Raw genomic sequence first — 24987 nt, 5'->3', positions numbered from 1 at the left:
CAAATCATTTTATCCCAAGTAGTTGTCTAAAACAGGCTATGTGAATAATGTCTTAGAAATGTTTGTTTCTCCTGCTGCAGAAGCAGCAGCAGCAGCCTAGGGTAACCCGTTAAATATGAAAAGCTACACAGTAGGTGTTGTTCAAAGCATTTTGATGTAGCTGGTCTGATGACTGCCACTGATAGATCCCTATCCCAATGGATGCATTCCTGCTAATTCAGGGAGGCAAGATGTCAGGAAACAACATCAAAAATAATCTTCTGCGGATGTTAATTGCTGTTCACATCGCTGGACCATCCCTACAATTTAAATACTTAGCGTGTTCTTATGAAAATAGGACATAGGACTAAAAGGACTCCTAGATTATCAGATAGGTTTTAACATATTAATTATAAGTGCATATATAATTTACAGTACTGATTTTACTTCTACAGAGTATTAGTAACTCTGTTTACCCTTGAAAGCTAAAAAACCCAAAAAACCACACAGCGACAAAGCAAGCAGTTACCTATGAAAAGTTATGTTCTAGCCTTCCCAGAAGTCCTAAAGCCTCTTTTGTTTACATCCACATTTTTATGACTTTTGCTGTCGTATCAACCTTGAGTTGTTTTACGTTGCCTCTACAAAGATTGCTGGCACTGCTGTATTACGCTTCTGTATTGGCGTTATGTCATAGCTTCATGTTTTTTGGCGTAAGTAATGCTCCTGTAAAAACCGAATTGAAACCTGGCAAAGAAGAAATGTATTCAGGCAGTTTTGGTTTTGCATATATTTCTCTTCTAAACTTTTACATGTAAAATCTATTTTGCTTAGCAGTATTAATTATACGAAGTATATATACTGTCTTGTCGCATTGGGTATCTCAAACAGTTAAAATGGGTTACCTGACATGCTCTGATAGCAAATATTTAAACCATAATCTAGACAAATCCCTTGGTTATAGTCTTGTGGCAGTAAACAAATTGTCACAATAGACAGATACTGTAATGTTACAATATAGAATATCATCTTGGTGGGAATTACAGGTCCTTTGAAAGACAAATCTTTCCCCTGTTTTTAACCAGTAATCTTTTTGTAAAATGGCAGGTGGAGTCTGTAGAGAGAAGCAATACCTACGATGGTTGAAAATATCTGCTAATTTGTCTAATGCTGTAGTAGTTCACAATGAACACGGCAGTGTTTTCACAACTTGTTGTGATTTAAGCAGACTTGAGAGGGTTGTTTCCAGAAGGTGTGGTCCCACTGTCACTCTGTCCCTTGGCACTCCTCATGCCAGTGCTAGCTGGTACAACGGCACAGTGAGTTGGATCAGGAACTGATCTGGACAAAATACAATCTTTTCTTTTGGTCCATTTGGTTTTCGGCAGCATCAGTTTCCTGTTCTGACTCACTGTGTTGCCTACAAGCCAAAAGGAGCTAGAATGCAAAGCGAGGAGCAAAATGAACACCGTGATCAGCAGCTTGTTCCAAAATCGGTTTAAACAAATTGTAAGACTGCAGGCAGAGTGAGGCATGGAGTTTCAGCCTGTATTTCTCAATTTCCTTTGGGGTTTTTTGAACAATACGGATGTTACAACATAGCTATAATCTCTGTTATATACTAAATTACTGCCTTTGTATTACCTTGTGTTTCTCATAGTACTCTTGGTCTGGATGTAGATTCTGCCGCTGTAAAACCCGGATCTTGCCATAAGCTCTGATGTTCACAGTGCAGTGTAGCTCATTGCATGAAATAGGCTTAACCGACTTCTTATAAACATATCTGTATGGTGACATATCTAGCAGGTGAAATGCAATGCACACCTTTGAAGACTCGGTGTCACTTCCAGCTACAAACAACCTGAGAGTTGTATTTCCTCGTGGCTCGTGCTTACTACTTAATTATGGGGAGTAAATACTTGTTGTTTTAAAAAAAGAAACGAAATCAGGACAGTTCTTTCCAATCAGATATGCCATCTTATTCTTTTATTTTGGGGAGCAAAAGAGGTTAAAAACTCTTATCAGTATCAAGGTACCTGGCAGGGATGGTATATTATTTAGAGCTTTTAAAGATAGCCCCCAGAGATAATTAAAAGCTTCCAAAGCATTTTAATTAGTAGACTGAAAATATTATAAATTAATATGAATCACTTTGGTATCTTCTCTGGCTGGTCAGTTAAGAGTATTTATTGAAATCCTTGAAGTCTTTAAAAATACAACTAAAAATGAAATATTTCAGGATTTTCTTTCCAAAGGATTTTACATTAAAGAAGAACTGGATATTGTTAACATCCCAGTCTATCCTTAAAAGCGTCCCTGGAAAGAGGCAGCTTGGGAAAAAGGAGCTGTTACCAGTGGTTAGCTTCCTGGCTTGAAATGTCTCTGGACTTGAGAAATAAGTCAGCTTTCTGTTTTCCCATAATTTTTGGCGCTCTCCTCCCACCATAGCTTTAATTCTAATTATCTTTCATACTTCCCTATGTTCTGTGCACATTACTGTGCTATGCTAGATCTATTCAACCTTCCCTCCTTGAAGGACTTGCTGAACTTTTGAAGCTTGAGCCTCTCCTTAGGGACCAATACATTTTAAATGTTCTCTAATGGCTTCTGTGACTTGTTTGGGGCACCATGCATGTGTGTCTGCCCACAAGATCTGTTGCCATTGCCAAAGAAATTATCTTTTTATCTACCTCTACAGCATCCATGTCTGAACAGGTCCTGCTGGGCTTTCTGAACAATCGGGAGAGAACTATTCATTATAGTAAAGGAAGCCTAGATATAGTTTACCACATCTCACTGTCCAAATAGATCTACATGATGAATCTATTTTAAATACTTCCTTATTATCATTGATTCTTCTGTAGCCTGGTTTACAAGCCCAGATGCGGACTTGTAAAGCTGGGGTACAATAAATCTCACTCTTGCTGAGCAGAAGCCTCCCATGGTGTCACCTCCATCCTTCAGGCACTGCAGGCGGTTTGGGCTGTCAGCATTAGGGCTCAGGGGCTTGAGGGCAAGCTCGGGGCCTTCAAGCACCTCACACCCAGCGCGGCTGAGGAGAGCTCTGAAACACTGCTCTGTAGTGACAGCCATGGTGGGGCAGTCTATTTTCAAGAGTGATTTTTAAAGTAGGATCATCTAGTCTGATCTGCTACACAATGTAAACCAGAATTTCACTCACTAATCCCCGGGTCCCGTCCTCCCGCCCAGCTGGCCGAGCCGAAGCGCGTTACGAGGAGGGGGCTCGGCCGCCAGGCCGCCTCCCTCCTCCTCAGCACACCGCTCCGGCGGTCGGGCACCAGCTCTGAGACAGGCGGGCGACTTACAGGGAAGACGCCGACATTCGGCTAATCCTGACTTGTAACTTCCCGAACGCTTTAAATGGAAACGACCGCGTCTGTTCCCAGAGCGGGTACACCGGGATGGCGGCTCGGCGCAGCGCGGGAGCTCCCTGTCACACACGGGGCAACCCCCAGCTCCCTCGCCCCCCCTCCCCCCCCGCAGGGCAGTGGAACTGTCGGCTTCCCAGCCGCTGCCTTGCAGGTGAACGTGCGGGACCATACCAACCCCGCCTCGCGGGGGGGAGCGGAGGGCTTTCCCCTCCTCCGCCTCCTCTTGCACCGCTCCACTCAAGGCAGCAAGGCGAAGGGCCGAGCCGGCGGAGAGGCTGCGAGCGGCGGTTGGCCTGGCGGAGCTCCCGGGGCAGTGAGCCTCTCCCTCCTCCCCCTCCCTTTTGCGCGGGGAAGTGGTAGTTACCTTCCCCTCCCGCTGCCGGCCAACGGGCTCGACTGCAGCAAAATGGAACGTACCAATCCCCCCGCCGGGGGAGGGGGGGGGGGACGGGCGAGAGGCGGCGGCGAGGTGTGGCGGGAAGCGCCGTCCGGCGAAGGGTCGCCCGGCCTCCCCGTCCGTCCAGCGGCCGCCGGCGGCTGCTCCCTCCGTGCGGGACGGAGAGGCGGCACCGGCCGGAGGCACGGCGGCGGGCAGCCCGGGGGCCGCAGGGTTAATGGGCTGGGCGCAGCCGCCGGGAGCGGGGGAGGAAGGGCGAGTCCCGGTTCCTCCCCCCGCGGTGTGAGTGAGTGTGTGAGGGGCAGCGCACGGCCAGCCGCGCCTCTGCCTGTGTGGGAGGCCGAGGGGCAGCCGCCGCCCGGCCTCAGCGCCGTCCCGCCCTCCCTCCACTCAGCGCTCGGCGGGAAGCGCGGCCAGCCGCCCCCTCAGCGCCGCCGCTCCCGTCCGCCGCGCCGCGCTGCTCCGATGCCGCCGCGGGGCCGGTGAGTCCGCGCCTGGATGCTCATCTCCTTCTCCTCTCTTCCCTCCCGCAGGCGGCGGCGGCGGCAGCGGCTCCGGCTCCCTCTCAGCTCCCGGCCGCCTCCGAAGGGATGCTGGAGAAACTAGAGCTCGAAGATGAAGGTAAAAATTCAAGGAAAGGGGGGTGGAGGGTGTCGGTACGCACCCGCACAGCTAGCGGGGTCTGGGCGAAGGGAAGGGAGCGGGGTGTCCCCCGAGGAGGTGCCCGCCCGGGGGGGGGGGCGCTGCGCCGTGCCCGGGCCGCCCGCGGTGCCGTCGCCGGGCCGGGCGGGTGGCGACCTTCCCCCGCCCCGGCCCCTCGGCGGTGCCTTTGTCCCGGTGGTTGCAGCCCCTCTCGCCCGCCGTCCTGTAGCCGGTGGAGAGCACATGCCTGCGCCCGCCGGGCCGGCGGTGCCCGCTTTTAATCGGCCGTTCAGTCAGCTGGGGTCCCCGGCGCTGGGGGGAAGGAGCCTTCATGGCATCCCCTCCTCCTCCCCCTAAACCACTCATTCTCCTCGAATACGTCTGCCATACCAAATATAGACTTTGAGAGTGAGGTGCGAGCAGCGATGGAGAGCTTTTTCAACTAAAGCTTCTCCTCCTTACAGATATGCATGCATCTGTTTAAAGCGGACAGCTGTAAACTACATTTTCCTTATGTGGCTGCTCTCTCGGTTCTTCGCTGCCCTATTACGAGCTGCAGTTTTAACAGAATGTGCTGTTCCTGATAGGAAAACTTGCCAGGAGTTCCCCTGTCTTGCAAGCACTAAACCGTGCTGTGGAGAAGCATGAATGTGTTTTCTCGAATTTGCCCAAAGCATTCGCTTACCTCTGAAAGATCCGTATTGAAGATCCTGAGTTTTTATTTTCAGAAAGGATTAGATTAGTAGATGCAAATGTGGATGCATAGCTAATCTCTCTGTGTGGTATTGTGAAGTGGCTAAGACTTTATGGGATTTGTTTTTCTGTAGTTGGTAACTGCTATTGTAAAATGTAGGACAAATATTTAAGGAAAACTTTGAAAATAGTAGGCTGAGTCATTCTGTGAGAAGAAATACCTAAGCTGATATGCTCATAAACCGGCTTCTTGGTTACTAGCCTGCTGCCTACAGTTGTGGGACTGGTCTGAAAAAGTAACACCTTTTATTTTAAGCTTTCTGTGTGTGGAAAAAGGAAGCTCTTAACAATTGGATTCTTGGAGCTTTTTTTTGGGAGTCCAGACAGAGTTTGAATTGCAATGAAATACTTGCGCCTTTGTGAATCTTGGAACGTGATTAAATATCAATATTTGGTGCAAGGGATTTGTTGCTAACCTATAGTGTTTTTTTTCTCGCACTGTTTAACTGTTTTTAGTTAGGCCTTCATTTTATGCTTACAAAGAGTCAGAAAGTTACCGACTTATGTATTTCTTCTTACAGAAAGCATCTTACTGCCAGATAGGAGATTCTAAAACCTGCTGAATCACTAAAGGTTAAGCCATTTTAAAAGGTATCCTAATATAAAATTATAAATTTAGATGTCTGAAAAGGATGTCTAGGTTAAAAAAAGAAATCAGTTTTGAAAACCCTTTGTAATTTTAACAGTGTAACATTATTTGGAGTCTCTCAGTGAGGCTGAATCTCTGCATATGTCCTCTAAAACACTGCAATAAGATAACCCGAGTTCTTCAGAAAGTTTGGTAATTTTTTTAAATTGTTTTTTTTCTGGTTTTCAAGCTTCTGTTTCGCTTTGTCTCTTGATTCATTTAGCTTTAAAACTAAAGCTTTGTCTGTGGGTACTCAGGCTGAGTGGGTGAGAGCAGTTCAGGGATCTGTCAAAAGGTAACGCCCAATAGCAAACCTGTGACCAGTTTAAAGTAGTATATGAATTTTCAAAGGAAGCAGTCGCCTTACTAGCCTTTCAGACTTAATGGAAACCTAGTTTTATGCCTAATTTTAAAGCCAAGTGGAAAGGATGTAGAGTACTGTATTCAGAAGGGAAGGTGTAAGTAAAATTAACAGTGAATGTCAGACCAAAACTTAACTGTACGGAATGCTTCCATATGAGGAGACCTATAGAAGGAGAATTACAGAAAATTAAGATGCAGATGGAAATGCAGCAGCTTAGTGGCAGTACGTGTTTTATGACCTAAATTTTTGCACTAGTTGCTGTAGTTGTATTTGTGCTAATATTGGGGGTGGGGGAGTAAAATGACATCTGACGGTGTTCACTTTTTTGTTGGACGGCAAGTAGTAAGTGCTCAGAAGTTGAGAAACTCCGTTGAAACCTCGATAAGATTTCATTAAGTGTCTGTAGCCACGCTGTAACGGATGATATTTTGTCAAACTTAAAATCTCTCCACTGACACCTGAAACTGTGAGTTAAATGAGAAATTTGGAGCTTATTTTGAAACTGCTTTTCTGACTGCCTCTACTTTTGAGTATTTGCTCTTGCTAGCTTTCCAGTTTCCGTGTCTGTCAACAGTTGCTAACTATCTTGTGTATCAAATTATGCTGCAGTTTTCTTGAAACAGAGACCTTAATAAAAAGAGCTGAAAAATGAGGTTCAGTGTGTGCACTGAATGCCATCCAGTATGCTGAAACAGATTTTTGTTTGTCATTCTCCTCAAAGGTTACACAAATGAGAATTTGAAAGCACAGAAGGCATTAATTTAATTTGGATTCTGATTAAGGGGGCTAAATTGAAAAAATAGTATTAGAAAGATTTATAGTCTTGGTACTGTAATGAAGTATGCAAAATCTAGCCTGGTGATGTGATTTTTAAATAAAATGGTACTGTCAACTAAAGGGCAAGTTCTTTTATTTATATGCATTATATACAAAGAATGTACATAAATTATTTTGTGCATAGTTAATGTGGATGGTGTTGCAGAAAGAAGTGCTGGTCATCTTTTTGCTTTAAAATGTCTTTACTTCATATATCTGTCTGGATTCTCTAGGATCAGTGCAACTTCTTGGTGGGTCACTGGTTCTGTCTAGCATTGACTTATTAATACTGCTCTTGTGATGTGTAAGGGGAAATCTTAGTGAGATGCTGTTAAACAGCATCAACTTCACTACAGCCGAAATAGGATGGGCTGGAGGCTGATTATGTGCACAGAGGAGAAGCACTGGATCGGCCAGTGGATATTTATTTTATTTAGGACTCCCTAAAGGACCTTTTTCCTAACAGGAATTAGAGCAGGAAAGTAACAACTCTCATGAAAGACATCCAGAGTCTCTTTTTAACTGAGGGATGCTCCAGAATAAAATATTCTGAACTCATCCTGCTCAGTATTCCTTGGGTGGCAATGACCTACGTACGTCTCCTCAAAAAGTATGAAAGCTACCTGTTGATGGGTGTGGAGTTTCTCATTGTAGCTTGAAATAGATAGTGCTGAGGGACCTCTCATGAATATACATAAACAACCAAAAACTGGTGGTCTTCATACATATTGTGGGTTTGCTGTTCAGCTCTAGTGTTTGTGCTGTCATGTTTCTATATTAAGGTTGGTTTTACTTCTGATCAATGTCAAGAGTAGTTCTGGGTTTTATTTTACGGAGGATACGATGAGCTTGGAAAAGAGCAAGGAGAAATTATTGTGAAGATCTAATATGAAAAAGGGCTTGAGTTAACGATTTAGACTTACTAACTTTAATTTGTTAAGCTGTAATTCCAGAAGTGGTTGTGTTCCAACAGCTACCTGTGCTGTGAGAGGAGAAACTGGATTAGAGTAGCAAATGAGCGGCAAATGTGTGCCTATCAATTGTACTGATTTAATTGGTATAGTTTTAGCATGTTATTTTGGAAACTAGTTTTGTTGCAATGTTGGCTCTCATCCATGCTGATCTCTTCCATTTGCTCAGCGCTGGTAATAAAGTAGTAGTTACTGGAAGCAGAATTAACTACTTTTCGGTAGCATCTGCTAACTCGGGGAGTCTTTCCAAAGTATTTTCTGCAGACAGAGTTAAGTTAATTGCAGGGTTCTCCTGTATCTCTGCTCAATTCCTAGTCTGGAAAAAAGAATTCTGTAAAGTGCGTGCAGCAATTGTAGCATCAGCGTCATGGGACTGGTGCGCTCGCTCTTGAATGCTCTACTTCTCTGGATTGTTGCACAAAGCAGCATTTAGACAGTTATTTGATAAACAGTTTGCATTAGAGTGGAATCTCTCCTAGTAATGCTCTGGCCTTCATCTCGCTCCTCCTATATCATCCATCTCTTCTGTCACATGCTCGTTTCTGGCCGTCTGCTGAAACACACTTTCACCAGCAATTGCATCTCCTCGTAACTAATTGTTGTGTCTGGGGTCATTCCTTCCTTGCTCTGCAGATCTTATTGTTTCTTATTAAAAGTAGTTTCTTATTGAGCTCTTCCTGTCTGTCAGCCTCCCACTGTCAAGTGAATATCTGAATCAAGGTATGAAAACAGATGTCACTTTGGGGATAAAAGTAGTCAAAAGAAGCTTGTAATAAAATGCATGTTAATGTGCATACTAGATTTTTCTTAATTCTTAAGACCGAAGGATCATGTGTTCAGGTTAGGACATAGTGAAGTTAAAGCATTCTTTTGCAACTGCAGTTAATTTCTAATAAACATTCATTATGTGACTGTTAAAGCTGATGCTCTCTGGAGTACAGAACAGCCCACAAGATGTGCTTTGAGATATCAGCATACATGGTGATGGTGATAGGGGGTGTTTTACATGAACTTTTCCGCAGATAAAAAATTGTAAGTGGACACAGCACGAACTTACTAAGCAGAGATGGTAATTGGTGTTAATAGACGTCATATGGCCTTAGAGTTTCAGATTATTTTCCCTTCCTGCTTTGGAGTTACTTTGTGGTGTAACATAAGGGTCATAATGGCAGATTCTAAAAAATCTTAGTGCTTTTTCTCCTGGCTAATCTGAAGCGATACTGAACACTTGCATCTCAAAGTATAGACAATAGCTTATTCCACTGAATTTACTCAGCTTATATTTTCTGTCATCTTGCAAGAAAGAATATCAAGGAGACAATGGGTTTTTCTGTGATGTACTTTCCAGAGTTGTTAAAGAATAACATATCTGGAGTATTCAAATGTTCAGCTTCATAAGTTTATGCAAGAAATTACGACTGTCTGGGGCAATCTCATGTCCTTTGTCTGCTGGTTTGCTATATAGTACCATCATCGATTTATTTTTTTTTTTTCCTCCTGGAAATTTCCATCTTCAAAGTTGAAAATTATGTTTAAATGATAGGTAACTTAAAGTACAAAACTTTAATTGAGCAGTGCAAAAGAAGCTATTGGGAGTTTTGTTGTCTTAGATGAAGACTGTTCCTGCAGACCACACGTATATCTTGACATTGTGCAAGTATTGCACATGGTTCTTGCCAGCCCAGCGTTCACTGTCTCCAAACAATCCTAACTCTTTTCCTGCTCCTACGTAAGATACGACTGTCTTATTCTTAACATGGTATTTATTCTTACAATGAGGAAAGTCCTGCTCTGTCTTGACTAGGAAATAACCAGTTTGTAGCAGCTAAAGCATGCAGTCTTTCTCAGTAAACAAAATTTTTCAAGCCTTACCGTCTGGGAAGTGATATTTTAGTAAGCAAAAGATACAGCCCTGTTACACAGGGTGTGCTCTGAGACTTTCTGTGTTGGGTCTTGGGGGATGCAGGAGCTTCTTGATGGAAAAGCTTCATAAAATTTTAATGTCGTCAAAATGTTTTCCCTAATTTGTTCTTGGAAACAGTGAGACTACTCTGGCTGAGACTTCCTAGAGAAAAATCTATGGAAAAATGCTTACCATGACAATGAGTCCATGTAATTGCTTTGGCAAAGCTGTAAGCAACTGAAAACAGTTCTACAGGAAGTGTTGGGGCTGATAGTGGCCAGGTAGTGTTGCACCTGCATGATTTGCAAACATTATCTTCCGAGTGAAAGGCATTATTGGCCAGCAGCTTTCTTGAGGAACATTAAGACAACGTGGTATTCTTCTACACTTGAAAGGCATTACTGCTTCATGTGTACGTATACATGTTAGTATCGGGTGGCCAGTGTGAAGTACTGTTTTGCAATAACCTTTACTGGCCACTCTTGCTTGTGCTGTCACTTTCATCTGCATCAGATGAGGGATGATGTCAACTCTGTTAATAACTTCAGTGGAGAACTTCCTTGATCCAGAAGCTCTTTGGTTTGGTAGTGGGCTATCACAGTTGGTAAGCAATTGCTTGATATAAGGTCAAAGGCTTTGGACAATATCATCTCAACTTCCAAGTGTCCCAAGAACTCCCTGATTTTAGAGATACTGAGTTTACAGTGTTGTGTGCTTGAGTGATGATAGACATAGATGATGTGATGATATCAGTGTTGCCTTATAGATGACTACAAGATGTTGTTACTTGCCTGTGTCTGCTTTCCCGAGCATTACCAGGATTGAGTAGGGTGCCTATACAGTCCTTTCCTCAAGAAACTTCCTAGGTAGTGGTCTGCAGTGGTCTACGATGCCCTGCATATACAGGGAAGGACAGTATAGATGAAACAATATTATTGTTGGTGGTTTGATAACCTCAACTGTTAAATTTGTCTATCGTGGTCAAATCAGTGCTCTTGGAAAACTTGGTGCCTTGGGGCATGACTGCGTACTAAATGAAGGTGAGTTGCTTTGAGATGAAGTAATGCCAATGTGACAAGAATGATAGGCTAATATCTGCATAAGTTGGCTCAATGTAGCTGTTGCTAAACAATCATAAGAAATGTCTCTGCTTACTAGTCTGCAACAGATGTGACTGTCCTTTAAGATAGGAGGTTTTGTAATGTATACTATGTTTTTCGAGAACTTGAGGATGGAAGATCACAGGGCTTTGTCTGTGGAACATTTCTTCAAGTCAGGTCACTTACATCAGCACTGCTTTTTGTTAGGAGCTTGCTCTTTGGGTAGCACTTAAGCTGTCTGCAGTTACTTTATTGATTTGAATATTTTGACTTCCAGAACTTAAAACAACACTAGCATTGCATGGGTTTGGGGGAAGTAGATAAGTCTGAAACATCTTAAGGACTGTACCATTTCCAGCATAAGTACAGGAGTTGATGGTACTGTTTTTCATAACAGTTCTTGCATCTGAAACAAAATGTACCTCTCCATACAGTTTGCCTTTGGATGCAAGCTGTGGTGGGCTTTACCGTGGCTCTTCTGTGAGTAGAGCAAGCTGACAAAAGGAAAATCTGGGAGTGTAGGGGAAAATCCTTCTGTGGAAGAGTTGCGCCAAAGGCTAGGATTAACACATAGCCAAAGCAGTTTAATACAAACACAAGCATAATTAGGTTAGACCAAAGCTGAATTTGACTTTTAGGTGTCCAGCTTGGCATCTAGATGGAGCTCTGGAAAGCCTAAATAACCCTATCCTTCTAAGAGTGAACCACATCTAAGAGGTTTTTGGATGTGATGTGGCTATCTTCAAGGTAGCTTTCAAATACTATTTGAATAAATCTAGCTTGTTTTTAGATTCTTTCCTTCTCTGCTGAATTTTATATGAATTTTGCTGTTTTATGTGAACCATTTTGGTGAATTTGACAATATTGAAGTTAAATGGCACTCCTGCATTTTGTCTAAAAGCAATTTTCATACGCTATAGACAAGCGGTTTTATTTGTGATGTGAATTTTTTTTTTGCTTTTAAGGTGTTTTTTTTAATTTTTTTTTTTACAAGATTATTTTGCTTTTCTCTGTGTATTGTGATGGAGTATTTAGTTCCAACAATGGACATTTTAAGAAACAGAATCAAATTTTCTTTTTTTTTTTTTCCCCCCCCTACCATTCCTTTATACTATGGTATTCTTTTCTGGTGCTTTGTTTGTTTGATGAATTTCTTCTGAGCTAAGACACAGAGGAAGAAGATATCTGAGGTGCTGGAGAAGGGACCAAACTGAGATAAGCATAGAAAAGGGCCATTTATGACACCAGGAATACAGAACTTGCATTAAAGGAGGAAACTAAAAGGCTTTGCTCATTTAGCTTAGTAAAAGGAAAGCCAAGAAGGGATGCGATAACACTGTATGTATGAAAACATCCTGTAAAGGGTGGGAAGGGGGTAAACACCAAGGAGGAAAATTAACTGAAGAATAACATTGGCACAAGAACAAATGGATATAAACTCTTCCTGTATAAGCTTTGAAAAAGTATTCTGGCTTCCAGCATAGTTACTATAGGAGTGAGTTTGTAGGACAGACTTAGAATGCTTTCAGTCACTTCAGGATGGAGCGGAATCGCTCAGTGAAAGGGGTTATGTGGCTGCCTTTAATAGAAGACTCTGAATGCCATAGTGCAAAAGGTGAATGCTCTACTCTGTACAAGCAGGTGCATGTATATCTCCTGCCATAGTCTTGCTTGAACTCCCTAGTATTTTTTGAGTCAGTTCCTTAAAAAAACCTCAAACAAAAAAAACCCTAATGGTGCTCTGTATGGGCATCATATGAGTTCAGAGGAAGATCACCTTTGGGTGAAGTTGCAGTTTGCCTGTGATAGAGAGAATGGATCAATAGAACTTCTAAACTAGGTTCCAGAAAACTGTATCTGAGTACAGTGTATTGAATGTGTGTTGGATCTCATCTGCTTTAGTTAGAAAACTGCTAATTCTCTTTCTGTATAGCTTCAAGCTACACCTGCGATTAGATAAATCTCTTAAGTGGTATATTGAAACAGAACACTTCATAATCTATTAGCGTGCATACAGATTCATATAATAGCAATAGTAGCTATTTAGAAAATGTTGGCATGCATAGGGAGGGAAGGAGAAGAAATTTGTAAGGGGAAACTGGAGAGAAATGAAAATGTAAATACTGAATTGTTAAGTTATTGTAAGTAGTCATTCAGGGTTTGAGACCAACAATTTATTAGACCTGACAAAACTTCTCCAGCAAACGTAGTCCAAAGTCATTAAGACTTAAAGCGAAAAATTTGTTTCTTCCTTAAAGCATTATATAAATGATGCTTTGTGTCTTCAGTGGCAGTTCTCCTAAAGGTTAGGTGCTTGCCCTGTTCAGGAAGGGTATGCGGCTTGTGAAGATGCTGTGTACTCATTTTGCAAATGGCTTGTCTTGTGAATAATACTTTGCTTAAGCTCCTTGTTTAGGTTTGATCTTAAACTAATTCCTAAGAGACTTAAATAGCTATCTGTTTTCTGAAGTGTGTGCTAACTGTGTGTAGCAGGACTTATGCTTGCTTTAAAGAAATAACAAAAGTTCGAATTGTTTACCAATCTTCTAGTATAAATATTAAGGATACGGGCCTTGTTTATTCTTTCATTAATCGCATACCTTAAACCTTCCTGGAATTCAACTCCAGCGTATGTTTACTGATATTAATATTCAGAGGCTTAAAACCATTTTTAGTGTCTTGTGTTTTGTGGCCTGCATCTTGCAATCTTGAAGAGCATGCCTGCATTCCAGACAGGCGACATCTTAAATTAGATCTTTGTTTGGGATGCTTAGGGAAAAATCATAGTGCTTGTTGTCAAGGGAAGATCTTGAACATGTTTTAGAAAATTCTTCAGGTCAACTTAGTCTTTATTGTGGTGAAAATCTTAGAAGCATGATTAGGTTGCAGGCTGAAGTTCCTACCTTTATTCAGAAAACCGCAATGATGTAGTGTTCCTCTAAGTACAAATCTTTAACTTTGACCGAAAGTTGATTTAAGTGATAGTGGGCTGTTTCAAAAGCATCGGTTGGACTTCTGACACTGTTTACCAGTTAGTCGCTAAACAAGGCAGGTCTTGCTTGTAAACAAATAAGTTTCTCTGCCTGCCTGGGCAAGAAACTTAAGAGTTACTATGATTAGCTCTGGAATGTGAAGTTTCTTAAGCAGCTCATCACTTTTTTTTTTTTTTTTTTTGTCTGCCTCAAACCTCATGTAATCATTTGCTTATCCACATTGCCAGTGGAGGGCTGCACTAACAAAGAAGTGTTAACTTCTCAGCCCATTTTCCAGGACTTAATTACTCCAAAAATGAGAAACAAAATTCAGTGCAGGATTTTGAAGTGTGCTATGAATACAAGGAAGATTGAAAAAACAATCTGAATCTGTTTCAGGCAGCTATTTGTTTTAATTTTCTCTTACAAGTCTTCACTACTACTGAAGTTTGAAGAAGTGGAGATATTTAAGCCTTCAAACCAGAAGAGTGGATCTTTTGAAGCATATTCAGGAGCTAATAACCTTTTTTGTTCTTCGCTAAAGCAGGATATGCTTATGCAGTTGCAGACACTTGTCCCATTCCATGTTTAGGACCTTTAAGGAAGGAGACTGTACAATGTCCTGAGATTGCTTTGTTCTGTCTAACCAGCTTCTGGAATGCATTAATAGCTCTTTAACAGCTGGGGTGGTTTTTGGTTTGCTTGTTACTGCGTTTAAGCAAACTGTGCTTTTTCTTCCCTATTTCTGCTATAGCAAATCAAATTAATAGCAGGGTAGTTCTCTCACAGTATTAGTGATATTTAGTCACTCCCCTGATTTGCACTCATCCAATTGAGTATTCCTTTCAGATTCTGGTATTCTATGACAGATCACATTAACTGCAAACCACTTATGAATTCAGTTTGAAGATATCATGAGGTTTAAAGTATTGCAACCATTTCTCACTCTTACTGCAAACTCTTTGAAATGTGTTCTGTTCCTGCTTTAAAGATCACTAAGGAGAATGATGAATAAAATGAAGCCCTGATTCTCTGAGACTCTTGCAGTGTTTTCTCTGTGAAATACCAAGCTATTGATAAAAGCTCTTTCACAGTGACTTGTAGAAAACTAAAAGACATGTAGCATGAACCTGCATGCCATTCTGTACTAGCTGATTCGCATAACACGGACCATGAAAATGTTTCAACTTTGAGAGGAGTTTGGACTGGAGTTCATATCTTCTGCAAAACACAGTTGTCATCCAGTCTTGCAAACCCACTGGAAAAAAAAGAAGTCATCTTACTAGTTTTGCTGAGTTATGCAGCTACCTTGTGATTCTACCATATCTTTTCTACATGTAGTAATATCCAAGCTTGCTTTGAAATCAGTGTCTCAAGCGTAGTATGACTTTTTTCATTTTGTGTCCACCCTCTTTTTTTCTTTTTTTCTTCATCCAGTTGATCATTTTATCCTGAGTAAAAACTGATTAGACTGAACTGTTCTTGACACAACCGTATTGGCTTTCTTCTTTGCATCTGATGAGCATCTCTTGTAGGTACTTTCAAATAGAAACAGGTTTTAATAACTTGCTCAATACATACCTAAGAATTCTGACTGGTTTTGAATTTGTTTGTCTCTCCTTTTGACTGGTACTGAACTAGCAGAGTTTGGAAATGGTTGCTTTTATCTAGATCGACTCCTGTTTACACATCTAATAACCTGCTGTCTCTGCATGAGGCAACTCCTTGTGACAAGGAGAGAAAACATCTCAATTACCTTAATGATCTAAAGTGACTGAACAGTTGCACGAGCTCTGTAATTCAAAAGACATACTAAAACGTGCAAAAAAAAGAAAAGGGGGGGGGTAGATGCAAGCAATCCCGAATGTTATGTTTGAAAGCGTCTTAAGCAGTTGCAAACAATTCTTGAACTGAAATGTTTTACAGTGTGTTAGGTTTCTTTTAGCTTGTCACTGTTACCAGAAATGATTAATCTTTTCCTGAAGACTTGAGCAACAAGACAGTGTGGACTTAGTTTTCTTCATTTTTATTTACCTGTTAATGTACCTATTGTCTGCTCTTATTTTGTGTACCTCGACCCTCTTCCTGTTCGTAGGATAAGGTACAGTTTGCAGGGTAGAGCTTGCTTACTCTAATGTCCCTGTGTGCTCGCGCTTTTTTAAAATCCTGTTCTTCCTGTCATGTCATGTATTCATGCTGTAATATGTAATTGAATTAATCTTGGATCACTGAAGAAGCTTCTGATACTGATCTCTAGATACACTTCCCATCGCTTCTTTGTATCAGAGTATCTTACATCTGTAAACTTACTATGATCTTTCTTTAGCTGCCAGCTCCTGCATTCCTTTAGGTCGGGGTGGGAAATGTTCAATCTGCAACATCCATATTAAATAGCCTGTGGCTGCATGAATAATACTGCAGTGTGACTTTAATGTGTGGTCTACCAGGATGTTTTAAAGCTCTTCACCGCTTTCCAAAAGAAAAAACAAAACAACAAATTTGTCTGTGTCTCTACATCCTCTCTTTTTGGTTCCTTGCATTTGAAATCCTTTCAGCTTGTGATGGAATAGTCAGCTCCTATCACTGTCATCATATTACTTCCTATGTATTAGACTTTAAACCTGTTTGGGTCTTTTTCCTCTCTAAAGTTGGAAGTAGTCCTTTGCTAGTCTTGGTTGCCATCTCTGCAGCAAAGTTGGGCTGAGCATGTTCTAAAAACTTAATGATGATTTATCTCCTGCTGCTTAGAGTAGGCATCCTTGTAACCATCTCTTCCCACTTTTTACATCCTTTTTTTACCACTCAGTTTTATCCTGTGACTGGTGACATGGGTGGTTATTTTGGTGGAGTAGTTTTTCTTTTTCTGAGAAAAGTTTCCTCTTGAATAAACAGAAATCAAATGATACAGTACAACATAACTTCTTTTTTTCTGTGCTTGTCCTTCTTAAACTATGTTAGTATTCTTCTCCTACCAAGTCTGACGTTGGTTCAGCTTTTGGTGTCTTGTTTCTTGTCCGCTGTTTCCAGTGTTCTTGGCTTTTTAGCAGACAGCGCAGCAGACTGAAAAGTCATGCCCTCTTACTGCATTATTCTGTGACAAAATTGCAGTTTCTTGTTCTTCTCTCCCAGTCCCTCAGTTCCCATGCTTTTCACGGGATATACCATGTATGTTTTGTCTGTGTATCCTTCAAACCCATCTAAAAATCTAACAAATTAGTCATATTTCTCTTAGAGAAAGTAGGTTGAAGTCAAGCTGTTGCTCGTGATCACAGCAACACACACTGTACACAGCGTAGGACTGGATTCCTTTTCAGAATCTGTTCCTGTCTGTCCCTTAGCTGAGGAATACTGATAAAATCCTACCTGAACATTTGATTCCTGAAATGTTGTTCTTGAAACTCACTTCTTCATTCAGATGCCTCCATTTCCCTTAAAAGTCATGTTTCAGGGGTTGTTGGTGGGCTTGTAGAAACATCTGAGGAATAGTTTGTGGTTCTTACTGTGTAGTGTCACTGTTGCTCTTGGAGTGGATTAACTATATCCATTCTGGATGTTTTTTCAGCTCTATTAGAGGTGTTGGGTTAATGACTTACACTAGAACTACTACCATCTCCTGCACTGTGGAAGTTGTGGGAGAGGTTATCAAGCATATTAAGGAAATCATTCAGTAAGTTCAGACTGGAGGGGAACTGAAACTTTATAGCCAATTTTGGTGACAACTTTGGGTAAAAATGCAGGCAAAAGAACAATTTGCAAGGTTAATGATGTCTTTTACCTATTGTGTACTCTGCCAAGGGTTATCTATAACAGTAGGGAGAGAGGGTAACTCGTGCTGGCTTATTCAAGTGATCAGTCACCCTGGTGTCTTCTGGCACCATTTGACATAGCTAAGCTGATCTGATGGCTAGCTGCCACAGCAAGGATGGTGTCCTTGTACTGTATAGCTTCTAGTGTAAGCAAAGGGCAGGAATCTGCTTGCCACAGGGCTAGATATGGGAGCTGAATAGCCCTAAAACTGGCACTATTGGGAAGTCGATAACTTCTGACAAAATCAGCTTTTCCAGCCGACTTGAGGATTTTGTTTTGTATAAATCCAGAAGCAGTGTGACAGAGGGAATGGAACCACAGAGCCCATGCAGAGGGATCAGTGGCTGACGCTACTATGCAGTGCTGCTGCTTATGCTGCTGTGGAGCCACATTTTAGAACTGGCCTTTGAAAAGGTGGAGTTATTCTGTATTTGCTGACAAAGGAGTGTTGGCTAGGGATGTGAAAAATTACTCTGTTAAATGGCAGCTTAAGCTAGATGTATGTGAACAGTTCTCCAATTCCTGTTTTCACTGTAATGATATGTGTTTGTTGAAGTTGTGTTTTTTTTTTTTTTATTTCTATGTTAACAAAAGACTTAATTATTTTACTCAATTAAGTGATATAAAAGAGAGTAATACAGGGTGCTTTTGTTGGTCTAACACCCCCTTCAGTAAAGTTTATCAGTGTAATTGTACCAATAAATTTCACCTAATACATTGCTGTTGGATCAGTTCTGTAGTAAACATTGGGATGAAAAATATCTTTTGTCTCTCACATTTTAATTCTCTAGCATCTGAAATGTGATACTCAGCATATTACTTGACTTTTTTAAAGTAGGAGTGTGACTTGGAGTAACCTAAAGTACAGATATGTATGTGTGCAGTAACTGAAAGGAAGATGTTTTTTCCAGTAACTAGGTTTAGTACACGTGAGAATATCACAAAGTCCGTTTCTATTCCCTTCCGCATTTTCTTTTATCCACCGTCTGAACTGGCTGAGGTGGTTATGCTAATAGTAGTCAGGCTGAAGTGTCTGGTTCTGGGAGCGCTTAGCTCCTGCTGCTGTAAGAAAACTCCAAGGTTTTAAAGTTGCACAGTTTCCCAGACTGATGCTAATTAAAAATCAGGGAGGATGGTGGAATTCTTGTGTATATGTGGTTTCTGTCTTTCTCTAAGTCGTTCACCTAGCTAGACAATTAGCTAAGTATATCTTTTACATACTGCTATTGGCTGTTTTTTCCCTTCTTTTTAAAGGGCTTTTAAAATTTGGTAGCTAATTTCATAGTAAACTTAGAAATGTCCATTATACAAACAGTTGTTTAGGTCCCTAAGAAGGGTTTTTTGTGTTCCTCAAATGTTTGAGAATTACTAGAGCTACCAGCTCTCAATCTAACCACGAGGAGCAGGGGTTCTACAGAGAGCTGCAGAGGCATGATTGTCGTCTGTGGTGGAATTAATGCTTTAAAGCAGATAAGGGAAAGCAGTCTCTGTGGAACTCTGTCTTCCTCTCAAAAGCTCCTCGAACCACAGACTAAACTTGAAATGTGACTGGATACCAGTGCAGAAATACAAGGACCCTAATATAGCTGTAATATAATATATTAGGAAAGGCCATGATTTTGTATTGTTGAAATTGGGAAGCATGTATGGTCCAGGATCTTGTTGTTGGGTCAGCCCAGTATGAATATAGCACAGAAATAAGGTCTGTGGTTTGCAGTAAACACTTCTGGGGAACTTTCCGTAGGCTTTTGTGTCACAGGATTTGGAAGCTTTTCAGTATGTGTAGACCATATGTGTTACTGCATGTTGCTGTTGTCCGTCTGCAGGCGCTTTTTTTTTTCTCTTTTTTCTTCATTTGAAGGCCTTGAAATTCTGAGGGGGAAGCTACAGCAGAAAAGCACTCTGCGTGGTGGCAAAAGGATGAGTAGAACTGAAGGTATCTGTAGATCTCTGAGGAAGTCTCCCTTTCATTTATGAGGAATATTCAGATGATAGTTCTACCTTAGAGCTCTCTAAATAGACAGTTATACTTAGTACCAAGTCCCACTGCAATCTCTGAGTCAGTATCACTGAATAGTTAATCTGTTAAAAAAAAACGCTGTGATGTTTTTGTTAAATAATATTAACTGCCTGAAATAAAAAATTAAAGCGTATCTCATGGTACAGTGAAGGGTGGGAGAAAGGAAAGGAGTAAGAATCGCTTGGTCTTAAGTGAATAAGACTGGGGAGTAGAGTGACAGAAATACAAATAGATTGATCTTCCACTCTGTAAAGGATCTCCACCGGTAGGAATAAATAAAATGCCGATGCAGACAGGGAATTTACTCTGTAAAAGGCTATATGAGACACTTTCAACTTCAGGTGTTAAACTGTCAAAAAATCCTGTAACGTTTCAGGTGACTTCTGTTGTGCTCTACTAAAAATTGCAGAAAACAGCACTGGGAATTTGGGGGTTTTTGCCTTCACCTTTCTGTTTTTTGCCAAGAAAGGTTTGACCAGATGATCCTTGAGGTCTCTTCCAATCTGGGATTCTATAATTTGGGGAGAGGGGCTGCATGTGGAGAATGTTCACTTGTAAAATAACTTTCAGATAAATCTTAAAGATATAAGCTTTCATGAGTGAACACCCACATGGAAATACACATTTAACCACTTATTAGTGGACTCTTCTCTTCCCCTGATCCTGCACTAGATTAAGATGTCTCTTGCTGTGAATCTGCTCTGTCTGTGAGCCAAATAACTTCCAGATCATGAGGTGAGAGTTCGAGGTTTGAAAGCTGAGGTTTGGCTGGAGGCAGTGTCCTAAGTCTTGGTCTAGGCCTAAGCTAAGGTGCAGCAAATGTACTCCATAAGGCTTATCTGCAATTGCCTTTGCCATGCCAGGGCAGTCGTCTAGTGCCTTTCCATCTTTCCACTCCTTGCAAGAGTTGGTGCAGAAGCGATTTGAGAAAGGCATACATGGGGCATCTGACCAAGGGAGAAGGAATACTATAGACAGGAATGTCAAGGACGGATGGTGCTTAGCACAGCTGCAGCTCTGGTTCAGCTTCCAAGGAGGAGGACTTGCTTAGGAAGTCCGTGATCTAAGAAGCTGAGCTGTAGCATGTAGTTCTTCTAATCTGTGGCCCATCAGTGTGACATGGCTTAGGACATTTTAAGCATTAAGTTAGTGTAACTGGGACTTCTGCAGATGAGGCTTCTTGTGCAAATCTAATTTTGGATACCTCAGTCACTTCCTCAAGCAGGAGCAGAGATTTTATGTCACCTCTTGTTCATGTAGTACACCATTGCCATATCAACATCTGAATAAGTTACTGACTTTATGGTGAAAGAACAGCCAGTTGGGCAGGTGATCTCCTATGCATATCAGAGAAGACAAGCAGAGACTGAGTGAAATTTTAAGTCAAGCTGAAAGGTATCTGTTCTTGTCCATCCGAAGGGAGTACTACTTTGCAGGTACTGGATAAAACTGCAGAAGGTTAATAGTAGCCAGAAAGGATGAGCATTTATCGAAAAAACAAAGGTGACTGGAACTAGAAAATAAATAGGTAATAAAGTAGTAATATCCTAATGGAGATTAGGGTCTTTATATTTGATTGATTGTATTTGCAGCACAGTGGTGGTTGGATACAAACGAAAGCAGCAAGTTTGTCCTCTGGAAGGTGAGAGGAACTATAAAGAAGACTGCGGCCTGTCCACTTGTGCCATGCAGGAAAGACGGGTGTGAGCACACTCCTGGGATGTCCTAAACCTTCAGCTTGAGAGACCTTTTCTTCTTCTTTGAGCAGCTGTATATACATAATGCATATACAATACCTGTACAATGTACAGAGAATTTGGTTACGGCATCTGTTCAGTAATCCCAAGTAGTTGAAGGTGTTAGAAGGTCTTAAATTTCCTTTCCAACAGACATTTGATGAAGTCATGTAGGCCATATGAGTTAAATCAGTGCTGCTTATGTTTTGCATGTTTAGTTAGTAACTAATAAAGCAGTGCATTATATTTACAGTATAAGGATCTTCTGTAGAAATAAACTTCAGTTCCAGCTGGACAATTGAATCCCTTGTTCAGGTCCTGCTAGAGTTTCCTAGCTTTTTATATGAGTGTTAAACAGTGCTTACAGATAGCTGTCTCGTGCTTGTGAACACGTGTAACTTTCCATTGTCAGTTTGGGAAGCAGTTTTGTGGTGCCACCTCTGAGTTGGAAGACAGCGTAGGGTGAGATAGCATCTAACAAACCCATGTACCCTGAGAGGGTGAGGATTGTTGAGGTCCAGCTGAAATTGTGTTTGGAGAGTGGGAGTGTATGGCAAGTGAGAGGAGGGCTTATAGGCGCACCTTCGCTGTGCAGGTCAATACAGAGTTCTTGACTGTGGCTGCCATTAACATCCTCACCTGATTACATCTGGCAACATGTCCTGCTTTATAGCTACTGCCCTTGCTATTGTGATACGTTAAATTTACATAATTGTTGGTAAGTTGGCACGATGGTATTGATCACTGATGTGCTCTGCTAAGAGTGTAAATTTTTTTCAGCTACAAATAGTTGCTTGTTTTCTAGTTTATCAACTTTTTGAGGTGTTTCTATGCTTGTTTCTACCTGTGGTATACTTAATTGTATATAAAGCCACATTGTTAAGACTACAGAGTCAATAGGAAGTACAGATGTGGAATTAGAATAGTAACTTCCCTGGGTACATATGCTTGTAGTTTCTGGGTATGTGGGGAAGGTTTTGGAGAACCTGTGTTTCAGTCAGTGTGGGGAATAGCCTTGGTCTGCTGGTGGTTCAGAACTGTTGGACGACTGTCTTGCTTGCTGCGGTAATTTGAATGTATCTAATGAAAGAGGCAGGGGACTAAAATTGGAAGAAATCGGTTTCGTCCTGTTCTGTGGACTGATTGTTGTTGTTTTTGTAGTGCGGAGGAAAGACATGATAGTGCAGTGTCTCTCTAATGGTTACTGATCATGTTAGTAGCCAGTCTTATTTCCTGATGATCTGACTTAGCATTTCAAGTGCAGTTCTCATTGTGTACTGTCCCATGGAAAAAGTAGAAGTTAAAGTAAATAAGGCCTCCAATACTGCACAAAGGGACTGCATTTATGGTTGTAGAAGCAACCTTAACTTCCTGAAGACTGGAGTTCTTCACGTATCATCTAAATGTTCTTATAATAATGTTTTTAATGCTTAGTGTCTTGTCCCCTCCCTGCTTCCAGTTTGTGTATTTAAAAAAAAAAAAAAAACAAAAACAACAAAACCAAAAAACCCAACAAAAATCCCCAACAGCTCACTCTGTCGCAGGGTCATTAAATTAATTTTGTACAGACAGTAGCTGCTTATGCTATTGCAGAAGTTAAAGGATGATAAGATGTTAGTATATTATAGAGTTATATAAAGGTTTTTCTGTCCCACACTACCCTTTTTAATGTCCTCTATACATGCCCTTGATGAGCCAGTACCAGTTCCCTTTTGGGATCATCTCATAAAGATTGCTTCCCACCAGCATTGTCAAAGTCTGACTGCCTAGTCCTTTCCTTATCAGTTTGCTCACATGGTTTCCTAATCTCTTATCAGTTTTTCCTAGCTCCTGCTATTTTCACTTCTGGACCTGACCTTTATAGGAATATTAATGCAACAAATTATTATTATGTTTTTCTTCTGCTGCCTCCCTGTTGGATTCTCTCGTCTGTATTCCTATGGAACTTCTATTTCACATTGCTTGCATTTCAGTGGGGAAAAGGCTTTTTTTCTTTTTTTCATTTAAGAGTAGTGAGAGTTGGAGATGAAGGACTTGCTTAATACATAGAAGAGACTGCCTGTGTCCTAGAGTAGCCACTTGCAGGGGAGGTCCAGCTTTGATGCTGTAGAAATGGACTAAAGAAGCTGTGTTCAGCCACTTTGTTAAAGTGACAAATAATTTGTCCAATGCTGGGTGATTGATTTTGAGCAAACCTAGCAAACTAGGATTTTGAGTTTTTTACCTTCCTAATATGAAGTTTTTCAATGATCAGTAGGTATTTCAAGGGGGGTTTGTTTTTCTTTTTTCTCCACTCTTCGAATGTTTAGCACATGGCCAAGTTTCTGTGCATTATTACAGGGTCTAAAGTCTGATGTCTGATGGAGGGGTTAACCTTGACTAAGTTCTAGGTACCTCCTGTAAAGAGTGGAGGGCCAAACTTTTTTAAAAAAAAAAAAAAAGCCAAAAAGTAAACATACCTGAGTAGATCAGAAGGATGTATGCGTATGCATCTAAATTCAGACAAATGCAAAGTAAATTTAAGTTAGTATGGACTGGATTGCATGTCCTTGCTACAGATATGCCGCGCTAAAACCATTCCAGCCAAGTGCATCCTTTTTTTATAAATAAATTGTTGGGTTCATGATGTCGTGTGTGAAGTAGCCTGAAGAGAACAGAACTGATTATGTAACTTGTCTGCTGCCTCTTTAGAAAATAAAAAAATTACTATATGAAAAGTGGACTGGGCAGAGATTGGAGAAATATTAATTTAAGGAGTTTGAGTTAGTTGAGCCTGACACTACATAAGTTTCAAACTGGCTTCCTCCATACATAACTAGAGTTCAGGTGCATATTCCGATAGTGTGCTGTTAGAAAAACAAGATTTTTTTTTTTTTTTTTAAATATAACTCTTCAGTACAGAAGTCCTTTCGCATCAAGGAAGAACAGTGTGTTTTGTCTTTGTTCTGTTTAATTTGAAAGGAAAGATGAGTCTGAAATGTAAAGTGCAAAACTATGACTGTCTGTCCAGATCGGAAAGTGTGAATTTGAGTTTTCCTGAAGGGTTGTCCTTCTGCAGTGGTGTTCAGTTGATTTGGCATGCTTTTTACTTTTTTTTTTTTTAAGTTTACTTAAATAAAACAACATAATATTTTTACTTACAGCACTTGAAGAATCGGAAAGTGACATTTATGTGCGATTCATGAGGTCACACAAGTGTTACGACATTGTTCCAACAAGCTCTAAGCTTGTTGTTTTCGACACTACGCTACAAGTGAGTATTCTCCTTTCAGTCTGCCTTTGCTTGCAGTTCTTTTTTTTTTTTTTCTTCTTAATGAGTGTTTCCTGAGTGTTAAATGAAAAAAAACTTTCAGATGAACCCAAATTTACATTGGCTTCTTCATGACTATCAGAATTTACATAAAGATGCTTTGTGTAAGGATGCCTGTGCAATAGCTAATGAGTATCCAGGTGTTTCCTGTTCCTGCTGTATTGGTAGGACAATTTAGGACTAAAATGGATGGCTTA

General features: G+C 40.9%; 1 protein-coding gene across 8 annotated transcripts in view; it reads left to right on the top strand.

Annotated features, from left to right (window-relative positions):
* The window catches only part of PRKAG2 (protein kinase AMP-activated non-catalytic subunit gamma 2), a 237341-nt gene that overhangs the window by 179499 nt on the left and 32855 nt on the right, over window positions 1–24987 (top strand). For 7 of the 8 annotated variants that reach the window (XM_063324365.1, XM_063324367.1, XM_063324366.1 and 4 more), the window contains 2 exons: window positions 4302–4389; window positions 24624–24733. In XM_063324365.1, the coding sequence (XP_063180435.1) occupies window positions 4302–4389; window positions 24624–24733 (198 nt within the window). Of the gene's footprint in view, window positions 1–3811; window positions 3951–4301; window positions 4390–24623; window positions 24734–24987 lie in introns of those variants that run through there. The other variant, XM_063324373.1, reaches the window with a different exon arrangement.

The sequence above is a fragment of the Chroicocephalus ridibundus genome, chromosome 2, assembly GCF_963924245.1.
Source record: "Chroicocephalus ridibundus chromosome 2, bChrRid1.1, whole genome shotgun sequence".
Taxonomy (NCBI): domain Eukaryota; kingdom Metazoa; phylum Chordata; class Aves; order Charadriiformes; family Laridae; genus Chroicocephalus; species Chroicocephalus ridibundus.
Note: the sequence above shows the minus strand (reverse complement) of the source record. Positions and strands in the feature narration are given on the sequence as shown.